At 42.4% G+C, this 17,019-nt stretch overlaps 2 protein-coding genes across 2 annotated transcripts; both read left to right on the forward strand.

Annotated features, from left to right (window-relative positions):
• Positions 1 to 983: 983 nt before the first annotated feature.
• slc25a3b (solute carrier family 25 member 3b) lies at positions 984 to 8,872 on the forward strand. Its single transcript, XM_080438614.1, has 8 exons — positions 984 to 1,048; positions 2,341 to 2,504; positions 3,416 to 3,546; positions 4,134 to 4,313; positions 5,588 to 5,769; positions 6,441 to 6,613; positions 7,730 to 7,840; positions 8,441 to 8,872. The coding sequence occupies exons 2-8, from the start codon at positions 2,366 to 2,368 to the stop codon at positions 8,599 to 8,601; spliced, it is 1,077 nt and encodes a 358-aa protein (XP_080294740.1). The 5' UTR covers positions 984 to 1,048; positions 2,341 to 2,365; the 3' UTR covers positions 8,602 to 8,872.
• A 2,755-nt stretch (positions 8,873 to 11,627) lies between these two features.
• ldhbb (lactate dehydrogenase Bb) lies at positions 11,628 to 16,093 on the forward strand. Its single transcript, XM_080437565.1, has 8 exons — positions 11,628 to 11,759; positions 12,303 to 12,420; positions 12,870 to 13,043; positions 13,388 to 13,561; positions 13,736 to 13,853; positions 14,428 to 14,551; positions 15,517 to 15,714; positions 15,855 to 16,093. The coding sequence occupies exons 1-7, from the start codon at positions 11,631 to 11,633 to the stop codon at positions 15,682 to 15,684; spliced, it is 1,005 nt and encodes a 334-aa protein (XP_080293691.1). The 5' UTR covers positions 11,628 to 11,630; the 3' UTR covers positions 15,685 to 15,714; positions 15,855 to 16,093.
• Positions 16,094 to 17,019: the final 926 nt, after the last annotated feature.

A 17,019-nucleotide genomic window follows, 5' to 3' on the forward strand; every position in this document is an offset into this window, starting at 1 on the left:
TAGCCGGTTGCTAGGTTCTAATAGGTGGTTGCTAGGGTCTAATTGGTGGTTGCTAGGGTAAAACAGGTGGTTGCTAGGTTAGAAAGGTGGTTGCTAGGGTCTAATCGGTGGTTGCTAGGGTATGATAGGTGGTTGCTATGGTCTAATATGGTGTTGCTAGGATCTAATAAGCAGTTGCTAGGCTCCACTGTAGCTAAATAGGATTGCCCCATTGAAATGAATGGGATTTTTTTTTGCAGTAAAAAGTGAAATATCTCTAAAAGTACAAATTATTTCAAAAAATTCTAATGGTAGCCAATATGTCCTAAGTAGGCTGAACGTTATAGAGTTGGAACGGAGTTTCTATCTAAAAGTATGAATTTCTCCATTGAAATGAATGGGAGTTTTTTAGAAGTAAAAAGTGAAATATCTCTAAAAGTACAAATTATTTCAAAAATTCAAATGGTAGCCGACATGTCCTGAGTAGGCCGAACGTTGAAGAGTTGGAACGGAGTTTGTAGCTAAAAGTATGAAGGACTAGTTAGCCGTCAAAAAACGGTGTTGACAATAACAGTAGTGTGATCGCTTTAGCGATCCCACAATAAGCCGACATGGCAATACTGCCGGGCGAGGCAATAACGAGAAACGAGCCAACTTTCGTAGGCTCGTCTGGACCGGATCCTTGCAGTCGGCCGTGGTTCTCAGGGTTGCCATGTCCGCTTACTATAAGCACTTTGGGACTTGTTTTTCTGTAAAGTTGCTTATAAAAATTGGTAGTTGTGGGTTGTGGATTTTTGGGCTTGTTTCTAAAGTGTACTTGCTTATTTAGTCTTGCTTCCAAATGTTTTGATTATTTTGAGCCACCAGTGGTTCTCAAATATTTTCAAGTGTTTTGTGCTTTGTGCTAGAATGTTTCAAAAAAAGACCTAAGTTCTTTCTTTAGGGCTTGTTTTCATAGACCCGGCTTCTTATTTCTCTCACAAAATCTGGCAACTCTAACATTCACCCCTTTTTATCCCAGACAGAGGCCCGCAGCGGCAGCGCCATATTGTACAGCAAAGTCTGAAGAGTAAGTATGTCTATATATACCAAACTAAAGTACAGATAGTGTCGTTATTTATGGTAGGACGGCATAAAAGCGTCGTTTCTATTGAATAAAGTTAGTCGACTGATGTTAAATAGTGTATATTTGCTGCAGTATTGACGCTACAGCTGGCTTCCTGAGAAACGTGCGTGCCTTGGCAAGCAGTGTGTTGGCAGTTAAAGCTGCAATCCGTAATTTTTACTGCATGGCCTTTGGCCTACTCGCGATTCGTACCCAAGTCTCTCCCCCATGATTATTACCGCTCAGGCAAGAATAGATGCAGGGGAGATTATGTTTGCACTTATGAGCTGCAGGTAGTACTACTTTGTAAACCAGTAGGTGCTCTACCCGACACCGAAACCACTGCAGATATATTGTATTATTGACACAAGTCCGGAATTCGAAATTTACTTGAGTAAAAGTACAAACGTATTGGTACCAAAATCTACATAAAGTACCAAAAGTAGAAAGTACTCATTATGCAGAATGTCCCGTTTCACAAGTTTTCAAATGTATAAAAATATTTTGAAAATAGCAGATCTACAAGCTTGTATCTGCTATGAGTCAAAATGGGGTTTATTTGTCACTCACTCATACAGGTAGGGTACAATGAGCAGCGAAATGTTGGTGGGCCATGTTCCTCAAAGACTATGCTAAGTGCTAACACACAACTAGCCTATATGACAAGATCAAACAAGAACTCTACTACAGGATACCGGATGTGCTGAAATTAAATCTAGTACAAGAAAAAGATGGAAATAAAGGTAAAAGCCATTATGTCATAACCTAGCTTTTTGTAGATTTGAGTAGCTTGACAAAAAAGAATCACTACATTTTCATTGGCACATCAACATAAAACAGTTAGAGTGCATTTTGTTCATCACACCAAAGGCAATCTGGGAACCCAGCGCCAAATGAAAAGGAAAAACAGCGCCCTCTGTTGTTTTTGACTATCAATCTGTTCTTGAGAGATTACACCAAAGGAGATGGAATTCTCCATAAATGTCAGCTTTTACACAGGCATGTTTTATTCAATCACTGAATGTCTCAGCATGTCCTCAGCCGCATTATACCAACCCCATTAGTTGCAAAATACCTAAGCTACAAGAGTAACTAGGCTAGTAGCTTAGCTAGCCAGTTCCTTTTTTTTAATAAAGAGTAATAGTAGCTTAGCAAGCCCATTGCCCAACACTGTTACGTCATTAGCATTACTTCAACAAGCCAGTTGATGTGCTGTATGTAGTAAATGCTCACTTAAATCTCCTTTTGTACTTCAGTACAGCTTATCCAGCCAAGGACACCATGTATCCGACTGCGCTGCTGCACCTTGCCCGGGCCAACCCATTCAGTGCCCCACAGTTCACACTACAAAAAGTCCATGAGCCAGAACCAAGCCCTGTACTTGAGGGAGGACGGAGGCTGGCAGCTGCTGCAGTGGCCGGTAAATTCTCTCCTTATCCTGTCAAAAGTGGCCGACGTCGGCAGCAGAGTGGTGTCATGTGATGCTGGTGTCAATGTTATTTTAACCTTTGATTCAGCATTTCAGCAGGAAGAGACTGATGTCCTGTAGCCTAATCTGACAGATCCCCCACTATTTTTTCAGTTAGAAAGAGATGGTTGTGACTTTGTATCCGGTATGTGTACCACACACTGCAGCACCTGGGATTCAGGTGACAGGTCTGTGATCTAAAGCTGAGGTCGCATGGATATCTCTGTTTTTGATTGCACTTTGACCTCGCCATACTAGTGACTTTGATCACATTTAAAAGCTACTGATATCTTAACCCATTACGGAGATGCCACTAACGTCATGGATGAATAATAAATCGTATTGTGAGTTAACCGTATGTTTTTCTTTTGAGATCGAGAGAGATGCCTAAGATAACACAACAGCCCCATCAATGAGCCTCTATTCCATAATTCCATTAATTGCCATTCCATATTCATTACTACACCTGATCAGTGGTATAGTTTGCATGGACAGGGTATTTAATCATTCAAAATGGAACTTCAGGTTTCATGGTTAACAGTGTGATGAGTGCTGCAGGCTAACAGATTGAATATTTTATTGTTACATAATACATCCCAGGTATACAAGATTAAAGTTCTTGGATTTCGGCTCCTTGACATTGCAGAAACAATTCAATAGGAAAAAAGCAATACAAAGTGTAAATTTAACAAAAAATATAATAACAATGAGTGAGTTTCTTTTGTTAGGTGTGCATGGGACTTCCTCAAAATATACATATACAGTATGTATGTAATATATATGTGTATGAACAGTACATTCATCTGTACTGTATTTAGCTACTGTATATAAATGATCTTATGGTATTTGTGTGTTCACTACAGACTCTCCAGATGTGAGCTGCGACTTTGGGTCTGCTAAATACTATGCCTTTTGCGGCTTCGGGGGCATTCTCAGCTGCGGACTCACACATACAGCAGTTGTACCCCTTGATCTGGTCAAGTGCCGACTGCAGGTCTGTATTTTAGCTCTCCGTTGCACGTTTTGATTGAAGATAATATATGAAAACAAAACGGCTTATTGTGTAATCAAATAAAGGGGGTATACCGTTTTCCCCCCTTTTTTTTCTCACGTATTGTGACCTCACAGTATAAGAACTTAAAAAAAAAAAAAAAAAACAGATCAATACACAGACGCACAAGAAAAAAATATATATTCAAGACAAAATTAACAAATCAAGATTGAACACAAATTATGTATGTATACCAGCATCATATATCAATATACTTATGTGCTGTGACATTTCAGACTGATATAGGGCATGTGGCCCTGAAACGTTGCAGCACATTTAAGGGTGCAATAAATCATTTTTCTTCTAACTAGATCCCATCAGTGTGGGAGGCGAGCGTTTCATTTTCTACATTCATAAACGCAGACTACATTATGTTCAGATGTATATCATTCGGACTCAAACATCCAATCATGATGAACATCATCAACTCGCATGAAGTGCTTTCAAATGCATTTATATTATGTCTTTGTGGCATTCTCACCTCAAAATCATAAGAACTCATGTCAACCTATATGTATTTTGTCTTTTAGGTAGACCCTGCAAAGTACCAGAGTATCTTCAAAGGGTTCTCAATTACAGTGAAAGAGGATGGTGTTCGTGGGCTGGCAAAGGGCTGGGCTCCCACCCTCATTGGATACTCTATGCAGGGCCTCTGCAAGTTTGGCTTTTATGAGGTCTTTAAGCAAGTCTACAGTGACCTTCTGGGAGAGGTAAGCATTGCTCATTGTGGACTTGAGCCTAAATAATACTTAATGGTATCACTCACCAAAAATAGTGAGTGATGCGGTCATACAACTGTCATGTAATTTAGGCTTTAGGGCAGGATTTGGGTAGATGATAACTCATTGACTTTCTAAATATTTGACTCTTTATCTCTTGCAGAAGAGATGAAATGTTGAAATATTTTAGACTGTAGGATCACCGGGATAATCTATTGTGCTTATTTAGAGGCTTTTTGTTTCATTTTGATTGATTTTAACCAAGCTCTTTTGATCAAGATTAATGTTGAATATAAAATCTGGCACAATAAGCACTGACGTCATTGTTGTCGTGTCATGCACTTTAAACTTAATGCGTCTCAAGCTGTCTTCAGTTCAAACATCAGGAGATCACGTGTCTTCCAATACATGTCGAGGCCTTTTCAGAATTTTAACTATAAAGATTTTTAACACCAAGCACTTCTGAAAGGCCCAAACCAATATTTACATTTGGGTTATACATACATTCTTAACCGTTCTCAATCAGATGCCCCTATTTTGGCCACCATGTCATTACAGGTGAATACTGTATATGTGTGTACCACCAGAATGAAACACGTTCCTTAGATCCACCTCTGGGGGGCGCTCCTGGGCTGCTGCTGATCTCTGTCCAGAGTGTTGCGGCAGCTCAGAGACCCCCAGCAGCTTTCTAGGCTGTACAGTTGGAGGTGCTTGAGTCATTGGCGTGTGAGAACAGTCTACCCGCTCCTCAGCCCGCAGAGCTGCACTGGCTCCTTCACAGGACCACACCCAGTGCAGACAGTCTGGGGAGCGGACAGTCATTAGCAGTTCAGCTAATACACATTGCAGGATGTTTGTGCATATCTGGAATTAAATTTGATCATTTCTAGGTATTAGAAGAACTTATGGATGTATGGCAAAGTATGAAGAGATAAAACTGTCAGTATACAGTATGTGATATTTGTTGCATGAAGAATAATCCTCAGCTATAGGATGATATGACCTAGTTGGAAAAATGATGCATAAAACTGCAATTTACTGTAAGTGTAGAGGAGACCCCTCAATACAGTGTCCTTTTTTGTTTTACTGGTGTTTGTATCACATGATGGCTTAGGCTGAATGTAAACCCTTTGTCGTTATGTCCCCCATCCCAGGTGTGTGGAAGGGTCTGGTGACTCGTATCATAATGATCAAGCTTAATGGATGAGTGTGCATATAGATTGACATGTCTGTCTCTCTCTCCCTCTCTGTTTGGAACTAAACAGGAGAATGCCTACCTCTGGAGGACGTCTCTCTACCTGGCTGCATCTGCCAGTGCAGAGTTCTTTGCGGACATCGCCCTGGCACCCATGGAGGCATGTAAAGTGCGCATCCAGACCAAGCCTGGTTACGCCAACACCCTGCGAGAGTGTGCACCCAAGATGCATGCTGAGGAGGGGGTCTGGGCGTGAGTGTTCTGATATGTGCCGAATTTGTTTACTTCGATTTCATATCTATAGTTGAGCCACTGCAAAGTGGCCAGTGTCCACACATGATGTGTCCACCAGAGGGTGCTAAAAGTGGAAAACTATGCACACCTCCAGTTTGACTTCATTTTCATTTAAAAGATTTCAGAGAAAACATGCTCCTTAGATCCACCTCTGGGGGGCTCTCCTGGGCTGCTGCTGATCTCTGTCCAGAGTGTTGCAGCAGCTCAGAGACCCCCAGCAGCTTTCTAGGCTGTACAGTTGGAGGTGCTTGAGTCATTGGCGTGTGAGAACAGTCTACCCGCTCCTCAGCCCACAGAACTGCACTGGCTCCTTCACAGGACCGCAACCAGTGTAGACAGTCTGGGGAGCGGACATAATTTACAACTGTAGATTCTGGCTGCAAGGGAAATTGTCATTTTTCATTCAAATCATTCTGTTCAGTTTTAACCTCTTGAACCCTAGCGTCTCTATTCTGTGCATGTCATGATAGGTGAACATTCTGCGAAAATGGCAGTAGACGAGTTAATAGATCTGCTATCTTCGGCGCAGAAATTCTGTGTAGAGTGGGGAGAAAAAGAAGGGGGCCAAGGAGACCCCGGTCAACAAAGTGTATATAGGGTTCAAGTGGTTATGTTTCGTCTTGCTGCAGTTTCTACAAAGGCGTGGTCCCGCTGTGGATGAGGCAGATTCCTTACACCATGATGAAGTTTGCCTGCTTTGAGAGGACTGTGGAGGTGCTCTATAAATACGCTGTGCCCAAGCCCCGCAGCGAGTGCACCAAGTCGGAGCAGCTAGTGGTGACCTTCGTGGCTGGTTACATCGGTGAGTCCGACATTGACAGTACCGCAGCTTGTTAAAGCTAGAGTCCATAAGTTTTATGTCCATTGTCACCCTCTCCCGATGGAGAGGAGTAATTACAACGATGTCCTAACTACCGCAAATTTGGCTCTAGTGTCCAATCAAGTGCGCCATCTGCTTCAAATAACTTTATTGACATTGTCAACACGTTCCTTAGATCCACCTCTGGGGGGCTCTCCTGGGCTGCTGCTGATCTCTGTCCAGAGTGTTGCGGCAGCTCGGAGACCCCCAGCAGCTTTCTAGGCTGTACAGTTGGAGGTGCTTGAGTCATTGGCGTGTGAGAACAGTCCACCCGCTCCTCAGCCCGCAGAGCTGCACTGGCTCCTTCACTGGACCACAACCAGTGTAGACAGTCTGGGGAGCGGACAGTCATTAGCAGCTCAGCTAAAACACATTGCAGGATGTTTGTGCATATCTGGAAATCAATTTGATTATTTCTAGTAGAAATTAGAAGAATGTATGGCGCAAGGTATGAAGAAATAAAACGGTCAGCTTCAAATGTTATACCGTAAGTTTCCTGCTCGACACCAGGGTCTAAATGTCTCAATGGAAGAGGAGGGAGACCACCCCCAACCACTGCAGAATGAAGATGTTCTAGTTATAGTGTATAAACATATGCTCTACCATACGTATTCATTAGAATAAGTCCTGGGTTGTAGTATGGAAAATGCAGCTGTAATGTGATCTCTTTTTGTAGAACCAGACTATGAAAGCCTTTTCCCGCCACTCTTAAGTCAGAAATCTGACTTTATATCTCAGCATTCTGAGGGTATTTTTCTCACAATTGCCCATTTTACAGCTGTGAGGAAAAAACTCATTCTAATCTGAGTCCGAGATATAAAGTCAGATTGTGAATTCCACAATTAAGGCCTTTTCCCCCCCTTTTTTGTATTAACTTTTTTTTATGGGCTAGCACACCATGTTCTGTTTTTAAACTTTTTTATGGGCTAGCACACCATGTTCTGTTTTTAAACTCAGTACGTTGTCCTGAAGATAAGGAGTGTATGCTAAACATGCGAAAGCCTATCAGACCTGTGTTCTTGGCTGACCCGTGTTTCCTCTCTGTGCACCACAATGCAGCCGGCGTGTTCTGTGCCATCGTGTCGCATCCCGCTGACTCAGTGGTGTCTGTGCTCAACAAGGAGAGTGGCAGCACAGCCACGCAGGTGCTCAAGAAGCTGGGACCCATGGGTGAGTAAAAGTGGTCCTCTGTAAGCCTGACATCACATGAGCAATGGTTTGCAAACACCAGAATGAAACACGTTCCTTAGATCCACCTCTGGGGGGCACTCCTGGGCTGCTGCTGATCTCTGTCCAGAGTGTTGCGGCAGCTCAGAGACCCCCAGCAGCTTTCTAGGCTGTACAGTTGGAGGTGCTTGAGTCATTGGCGTGTGAGAACAGTCCACCCGCTCCTCAGCCCGCAGAGCTGCACTGGCCCCTTCACAGGACCACAACCAGTGTAGACAGTCTGGGGAGCGGACAGTCATTAGCAGCTCAGCTAAAACACATTGCAGGATGTTTGTGCATCTGGAAACCAATTTGATCATTTCTAGGTATTAGAAGTATTAGTATTAGAAATTAAAATGTCAGTTTCAAATGTTATACAGTATGTGATATTTTTTGCATGAAGAATAATCCTTAGCTACAGTATGATATGACCTAGCTTGCAGTTGTACACCCCCATGATGCATCATATTGACCTCAGACCAGAGTCTTCAAATTGTGTAAATGTGGATTTTTTTTTTAAAGTGTATTTTTTTTAAACTCTTGTCCCCATTTCCTCCATCCCAGGTGTGTGGAAGGGTCTGGTGGCTCGTATCATAATGATCGGCACCCTGACCGCCCTGCAGTGGTTCATCTACGATTCTGTCAAAGTGTACTTCCGTCTGCCTCGCCCCCCTCCCCCGGAGATGCCAGAATCCCTGAAGAAGAAGCTGGGACTGACGGAATAACACGAGCAGCCTTAAAACCCCGCACAATATAAAGCCTTAACACACCCCAGCCTTGTACCCAGCACTGCACACAGTGCACGAGTCTTTTGCCTGTTACAGCCACAAGCCGTCCTGACGCCCACCTGCACTGGGCTTCTTGTCAGACTTGTCAAAACTTTTAAACGAGGAACTGCTATTTCCTCTTTGGAGGTCTATAAAGGTGAACTGTAGACCAGCAGGTGTTGCCACCGGATTGTAGGTCAATGTTAAAATAAAAGAGAATTTGGAAACATTGTGTGGTCTTTTGCGTTGAAATTAAAGTTTTCTCTTTCTCCACAAGGGAACAAGTGAGCATTGTACTACCTGAGGTGTCATGAGTGCCAGATTTGAGTCCTAGTAGGGGATGAAAAGGCTTAGTCAATTAAATCCAGTCGTCAGTAGTATCAGCAGCAGCCAGACAAGCGTACAGGGCTAAGAGAGGACCTGATACAGCACATCAAGGGTAAGATTCACCATACTGTTAGTGAAATTGAAGGGACAATATTTAGAACAGAAAAAAATTACAATGTCGCCATATATTTGTATTGGAAATCCTTAGACCCTTGCAAGAGAATGTCGGTGTGTTTGTGATGTGATCTATACATATCGTCGCTGTTGGGCAGAAACTGTATATCCATATTTCAAATGTTTCGGTTTAAAGCATTTTTTATCATAATCACCTTATTATATATGTTACGATGGGTTTATCACCTTCTGTACAATCATTAATTTAATGGCATCAATAATGTCTACCCTTGCCATTTTTAGTCGCATTATCCATGCACCAGGGATAATAAGACTATCTCTGATCTGCCATACTTCCTGTAGGGGTAGTACCAACTCTTACCACCAGGGACCTGGTACTCCCAGAAGGAACTTATGCTAATGATCATTTATCCCCAGCTCTATTAACTCATTCACTGCCAGAACTTTTTTATTTTTGCGTTTGACAAACTGCCAGAGATTTTTCATAGAAAAAAAAAAGTACTCAGGAGCCAAGATACAAAATGTTTAAGTTTTAAGTTAACAAGGAAGTGGATGGGAGTCTAGATCTTCAACAAATCATATCTCCTTGGTCTTTAGGTTAAAAATTAAATAAATAAATAAGAAAAAAAATAAAAATTAAAAGTCGTTTTAGTCGTTCTTGGCAGTGGAGGCTTAAAGGACAAAAGTCGTTTTAGTCGTTCTAGGCAGTGAATGAGTTAAGCACCAACGAGTGGGTAAGGTTGCAATAGCTGTTCTTACTTGAGTTGAAGTGTATCCTAACATACAAATTCACTATTTACCTTGCAATACTTTGCCACTGTGGTAAGATCATATAAATCACAATAGTATGGCATCAAATGTGCTTTTTTATTCGTGTAAAAAGACCCTTTATTATAAGGGTCTGACATTCTATTGTAGCTGCTATTTGTAGTCAAGGGTTTGTCAAGTATGTTTTAACCATGTTTTGTGGTGCACTGTGATATTTAGTAGTGCATAAGTACCTACCAACATTACAATAGGCTTAGTTCTAATGTATGCAGGTGAACCAAACACTAGCCATGATACACTATGGTGCTGCATCGCACATAAAAATTATGCCATTTACTGTGTCTTCTGCACTGTCCTGTATTGAGTAACACATGATATTGAATGGTTCTGTGCACTGTATGGTATTGTTTTATGTACTGTATGATTGTGTACTGTTTTTAACGGTGTAAAACTAACAGGCTTGACTGCAGGACAGACGACAGCCAAAGGTTTCGGGTCAAAATATCTTTTTTCGGGTCAAAAGATCTTTTATTTCCTGATGCGGCTATATTCTGCTTGCCATGCCTTTGGTGTATAATACCTAAACTGGCAAGGCCAGACTAATATCAGTGGGCTTTTCCCCCCCTTTTATTTTACGTTCGTCTGATTTCCAGGCTATGTAATACCCATAAGGAAACACGTAAAAAAACGTAGTCATGACAGAGGGCAGAGGCTGTCCTCTGAATGCTTGTGAGGATGACTGATTTATCCTATGTGCATCGATTAATGCACAACAGGTCAGGTATGTAGTCACACCCAGCTCTACTTAAGTTAAACTCAAACCAGGTGTGATTGTTTAAATCAGACATCCCACTCCTTTGAGACATTTATCTTGTTTCATACATCCCTTCACCTGCATACTGTACATATAGTGTCACAAGATATTAGAGAGAGAGACACTAGGTGTGTTGGTCATGTGGGGTGTTGGTGCAGCAGATGGTGACTGGGTTAAGGGATTACTGTTAACTCCTTCAACAGTCTGCAGGCAGTCCATCAAGGTTGCTGTCTAATTAGGGCGTCCCTCCATTTGGGCAGGAAGGGTGAGGAGAAAGATGAGCAAGAACCCTGTGTGCATGCAACACCTTGGTCTGGTCTGAGTCACATGTGCTCTGTGCAGCAGCTGACGGACTGGATTGCACTGCTAACAGCGAGCCTATGAGGCTTTGCGGATGCTGGGTTTACTGAGCTCTGTGCACGCGCACCTTAGGTCTCCTTTTAGCTTACCATGCTGATTGTATTTTGGTATATATACCTTGCAGCTCGGAGCTTCACTGAACAATGCAAGTATACCATGTTTGTTGTTTGTTGTGAGGCATAGCTCTGTGTCTTTTTGGGGTGAACTCTGCAGGAGGGTAATGTCTGAGACGAGTCTGTTTCCCTGTGTAAATAATGGATTCAGATGTCAGGAAGGACACAGTTCCATTAGTGCTAAATGAATCGAATGTCAACTTTAATCTCTAATCCCTAGATGCGTCTATCCTCTAGAGAGCTACAGGAAAAAGCTATATGTCCTGGCTGACTCCTGAATGCAGTATTTATGAAGTTTGCTACTGACAGTAGCACAGCTTGTCCCGGCTGTGTTTGTGTGACATCCAACACTTATCAGGATCAGGATATGTCTGGGACCGACATTTTGTCTTTTATCTCTCACCCTCCCTCTCTCCCTCTGTGGCTGCCCCCCTTTGCTCGATCACTGTCCTCTCCCTCTAGCACTGAAAATGGCCTCAATTCTGCAAAAGCTGCTCACCCCACTGTTCAGTGGTCCCGTTGAACCCCCCAGGAACAAGGTGACAGTGGTGGGGGTTGGCCAGGTGGGCATGGCCTGTGCTGTCAGCATCCTGCTCAGGGTAAGAGCCCCCGTATTACCCTCCACAGTGTCACAGGAAGGGCACAAAGTAAAATCTGTGTCCAACTCTCAAATTGTAGTCTGTTTTTATACACCGGATTTTACTGTGTAATACCCAGCCTTCCAGGCTGACAACGGATTACCTTGTCTGAGGTCTGTCTGGGTATTATGCCAGGTACACACTCACCTCATTTTGTTGCAGTTCAGCACAATTAATTTAATTTAGATTAATGTGGTAGTATCAGTAGTAATAGTACTACTGCTCTGTGAAATGTGCAGTAAATAACCATGAATATAGAGGATAGGTCAGGTGCAGCTTTGTTCATTTATCCAAAAGCCTCATTGCCACAATGCAGAACAACAATCATTTGAACTTTGAGTAGGCATCTGGGAAGAAGAATTTTAATAGAAATAATACCTACAGTATGTTGCATCAGTGAGTTGTGAAGTGGACTTCATCTGTCCTTTTCACAACTATAATATTTTGTCCATAGGGAGATTATAATGTAGCATAGAGTTAAGATGTCCTGTGGTGTGTATGTAGGAACTGGCTGATGAGCTGGCCCTGGTAGATGTGATGGAAGACAAACTGAAAGGAGAGATGATGGACCTGCAGCATGGAAGCCTCTTCTTGAAGACTTCCAAGATCGTTGCAGACAAAGGCAAGTTTATAACTGTTAACACACTCAACAAAGATGGCCCCAAACTGAAACCTGATTATATTTGATCGTATGGCCATGTCGCTTGGTGGAAGTTTCAGTTTTCAGTAGTAGTTTTCTGGTGAGTATTTTTGGTGAGCAACACGGTCCTACAACAAAAGTATGGAATTAGGCTTGAATCTGGTTATTCAAATGGTTGCATGGTTCAGCTAAATATGTTTTTTCCCCCTATTACCACAACATTATGCCACGTGCCTATTTACAACCCGTTGCGTTGACATAGATTAGACACAAAACATTTTAAACCACGTCTGGCCCTTAACCTATGATCAGGGGACGACTGTATACTCACCCCCCCTCATGCATTCCTTCTCACTCCCCCGTCTCCATGCATCTGTCACCTGGATAACCTTGCAGCACCAGTTCAACTCTACTTTCTCTCCTCTCTTCAGACTACTCTGTTACAGCCGGCTCCCGCATCGTGGTGGTGACAGCTGGAGTCCGTCAGCAGGAGGGAGAGAGCCGTCTCAACCTGGTCCAGAGGAACGTTAACATCTTTAAACACATCGTCCCACAAATAGTCAGATACAGCCCTAACTGCATCATCATTGTGGTGTCCAACCCAGGTACTAGTGGTGTATGTAACCTTTACTTAACCAGGGAAAAGCCCTTTGAGATAGAATCTCTTTTTCAAGGCAGACCTGGCCAAGAAAGGTAGTAGAACATAATTTAAAAGTTACATTGACGCATATTATGACAAATCTCTATAATTAAAATATCTTAAAATGAAACAGCCTATTGGAAACCTCTACACTCCTCCTTAAAACATCCCCAATCAGGGTCTTTAAATCCTAATATATAAGTGTTATCAACAAATCTGTCCATAGACACATGCATGCACGCACACACACAGACAGACTATAATACAACTCACAAGGGCATAATTTCAGATGTGCTTTCCCACCCACAGTTGATATTCTCACCTATGTCACCTGGAAGTTGAGCGGTCTGCCAAAGCACCGCATCATTGGCAGCGGCACCAATCTGGACTCGGCCCGCTTCCGCTTCCTGATGGCTGACAAACTGGGCATCCACTCCAGCAGCTTCAACGGCTGGATCCTGGGAGAGCACGGAGACACCAGCGGTAAGACCACACTAGACAACATTATTGTTCAAAAGCTCAAACTTTATTGATCCTTGGGGGGGTATTTGTATGTGTGTGCCCATATGCAAATGCACCTGCAAGAACAATAGCAGTGGGTGGTACTTGGATAATGGACAATGATGTAAAGTGTTGATGAGTTCCTGTGTGTTTCAGTGCCTGTGTGGAGCGGAACCAATGTAGCTGGAGTCAACCTGCAGACATTGAACCCTGACATCGGCACTGAACTCGACAGTGAGAACTGGAAGGAGACACACAAAATGGTGGTGGACAGGTTGGAAAATATTCACTAAAGCCTAATTTTATACTCCATTGCACGATGGTGTCACTTGCCAAAAAGAACGGCTCTTCTACGTTGAACATTCCGGCAAGTGGCTATATGCTATATTCAGTAAAAAACTCTCAGGCTGTATCTAGTAAATCTGGTCAAAAGCATAGTTTCTCAGTGTAGCAACATTATTTGCTTTTTTATTCATTATAATTGTTCATCTTATAATAACTTTCCTATAAAGAGAACGTGTTTAAATAATCAAAAAGCTATGCACATTACTCAGATTTTGGTATGGATCAGTGATTCTCAAAGTGGGGTCCGGCCGTCTGGGGACCCCCAGGGGTCCTTGAGGGAGTTCCAGTGGGTCCCCAAATAACTCATTGATAGTTAGGGTCCCTTACAGGTCTGTAACTCTGATGGTGTACAAATGGAACCAAGTTTGGCTCAATTTGTACACAGAGTTATGGGGTCCTTGGCCTAATCAATGCATACCAAGTCCATGATGTTAAAAAGTTCGAGAACCACTGTTATAGATGGTACACTGTAGTCAAGACTTGTGTGCATCTGTTTACTTCAGTGCCTATGAGGTCATCAAACTGAAAGGCTATACCAACTGGGCCATTGGACTGAGTGTAGCTGACCTGACAGAGAGCCTGATCAGGAACCTGAACCGGATCCATCCCGTCTCCGCCATGGTCCAGGTGAACACTCCCCCCACACACAACCAAGCAAATCTCCTTATTTTCATTCCCATTTAGCAAAGATTCAAATAGAAATTGTGATTCTTCCATGCCATATTATTATTACATGAAGATACATAACCTTCTGAAAAGCAGTATTAAGCTTATTTTAATGTCGCTCACCAAAATCAGTTATTTTCTGTGAGCAACACCGTCATAGGATGAAGTATAGCTAAGGCTTTAGAGAGCTATCATCTAAAGCACACTGCAAGAACATGACCGTGTACATTTTGCATTGGACAAAATCAAATATCACTATGTTCAACCAAATAGGTAGCGCCAAATTTCTTTTGCACACTGCCAGTAGGCTGCATATTATTTAATATTTTAAGTCAATAGGGCTCTGATTGGGCTGAAGCCTTGCCCACATTTGGAGTCATATGTCATAGATGACTCGTCATAGGCTGGACACTTGAGAAACAAGCCTTTTGCACACATACAAAGCGCAAGTGTGTAAGAGAGGACAAAACTAGGGCCAAACTTGTAGCAGAAAAAGTTTCCGCACACTTCATATGCAAAACATCTGAGATTCTTTATTGGGAATAGCCTGGACACATGAAATCTGAGATCCACATTGAAGCCATTCTGTGTTCTCATGTGGATCCCGCGATCCACATGATTGATAATAATCAGTAATGCCTATAGAATAACTACATGGGTAAAGGAAAATAATAAGCGGCTAGAACAGGTAAGGTAAGTCAGAGAATGTCATCACTTCACTAAAAGGCAGCCTTTAAAACCAGGAAAAGACGACACTTATGCCATATTATATTACCTTATAAAAAATCCCAAACGAGCTAATATTGATATAATACCCAGCCCTATTTTGCGTATGGTAGCAGAAGTCAGTAGATCTCAACCCATAACTCTTTGCATGTCCGTACCATGTGCTGTCAATTGAGAAAGCTGTTTGTGTCCACTAACAGGGCATGTATGGGATTGAAGATGAAGTGTATCTGAGTGTGCCCTGCGTGCTGAACAGCAATGGTGTGGGCAGCGTGGTCAACATGACCCTGACAGAGGACGAGGTGTCCCAACTGCAGGACAGCGCCACCACACTGTGGGGCATCCAGAGGGACCTGAAGGATATTTAACTGAACAGTAGGGGGAAACATACCTACCGTAGTCACCTGTTTCCTAGGCTGTGTGTTTTCCACTTCCTGTCGATTTGATCCAATGAAATCCAATGAAACTGGTCAGATGACCAATGATATCCAATGAAATCGACAGGAAGTGGAAAACACACAGCCTAGGAAACAGGTGAATACCTAACCCTACTCTGCAGCAGGCACAAAATAGCACACAGCTTGCACCTTGTCTGTCTATCCACCACCGTAGATTCCTATGTATGTGGGTTGTTTAGCCAATAAACCTTAGGTAGGTTTCAAAATGTGATATACAAATATTTTATTTTTTGTCTGTGTCTGGCAGTGTCAACCTGCCAGACACATCAATCTGTATTGATGTGCAATAAAGCAAGATTGTTGGCACCTGTATAGGTTATATGCTGTTTAATTGTTCATTGCTATTAAATGAATGGAACAGATTAGTATCACATCATCTCAAACGTGAAGTCCAGCCATGTTTCGAATGAAAGGGTTTCGGTGCTCCACAGTTAAAGAATCAAGCTTGATTCTGAGGAAGACCCTTGTCAAAACATCAGTAACCCCTGCAATAAGTAAGTAGCAATAAACGTGCAAACTCAATGAGGACTCTGGTGTCTTACTTTGGATAGTCAGTTAGAAGTGCCGGGGTAAAGTTTTTGATCACAACTTGTCGGTTTTTATCTTCAGTGGTTGAGGTGAACTTATACATTTATGAACTTAGTGTATTCCCGGTGACCTTAGTTTGACTCAAATAAGGCTGGAGGCTGCCATTCTAAATTTAAATGATTGGGTTATCTCAGGGATCAAGGTGAGATTTGTGCATGGATGACCATCTACTCATTCCATTCACATGATTGATGGCTCATTGGACTCAGGAGACATCTTTGAAGAATACTGATACATGCTAAGCCCTGCCCATGTATCAGATTTTTCTGTTTGGTTGTCTGATTTAGTGTAACCTGTGCATGTTATATCCACAGGGATTAAAGTAAAAAAAATAAACAAGTTTTCACTACTAAAGAAAGGAGCCCACCACACTAGTATATAGTGAGAGGCGTAGCCACGGGTGGGCATAGGTAGGTCTGGGCCCACCCATTTGGTTTTTCTGCCCACCCCAAAAAAAAAAGTATATATATTTTGTTTATATATTCAGCTATTTTGATAACAGCGTATCCGAAATCCGTCACAAACCCGTAAAAAAAGTACCCAAAAACCGCACATTTTCTGAGCGCACATTGCCTAAGCCCAGCCTACGCTAGCGTTCTGGCTACGCCACTGGAGAGAGATAGAGTTTACGAATGTATTTATTATTTCTGTGACCTT

The sequence above is a fragment of the Gymnoscopelus braueri genome, assembly GCF_963280865.1.
Source record: "Gymnoscopelus braueri genome assembly, chromosome: 9".
Classification (NCBI taxonomy): domain Eukaryota; kingdom Metazoa; phylum Chordata; class Actinopteri; order Myctophiformes; family Myctophidae; genus Gymnoscopelus; species Gymnoscopelus braueri.

What these genes read in the sequence shown, in the direction of transcription:
- slc25a3b (XM_080438614.1), top strand. Translation starts at nt 2,366, where the DNA reads ATGTATCCGACTGCGCTGCTGCACCTTGCCCGGGCCAACCCATTCAGT. An exon ending in ACAGTGACCTTCTGGGAGAG is followed by an intron (nt 4,314 to 5,587) that starts GTAAGCATTGCT and finishes GGAACTAAACAG; the next exon opens with GAGAATGCCTACCTCTGGAG. An exon ending in CTTCGTGGCTGGTTACATCG is followed by an intron (nt 6,614 to 7,729) that starts GTGAGTCCGACA and finishes ACCACAATGCAG; the next exon opens with CCGGCGTGTTCTGTGCCATC.
- ldhbb (XM_080437565.1), top strand. Translation starts at nt 11,631, where the DNA reads ATGGCCTCAATTCTGCAAAAGCTGCTCACCCCACTGTTCAGTGGTCCC. An exon ending in CTGTCAGCATCCTGCTCAGG is followed by an intron (nt 11,760 to 12,302) that starts GTAAGAGCCCCC and finishes GTGTGTATGTAG; the next exon opens with GAACTGGCTGATGAGCTGGC. An exon ending in CCGTCTCCGCCATGGTCCAG is followed by an intron (nt 14,552 to 15,516) that starts GTGAACACTCCC and finishes GTCCACTAACAG; the next exon opens with GGCATGTATGGGATTGAAGA.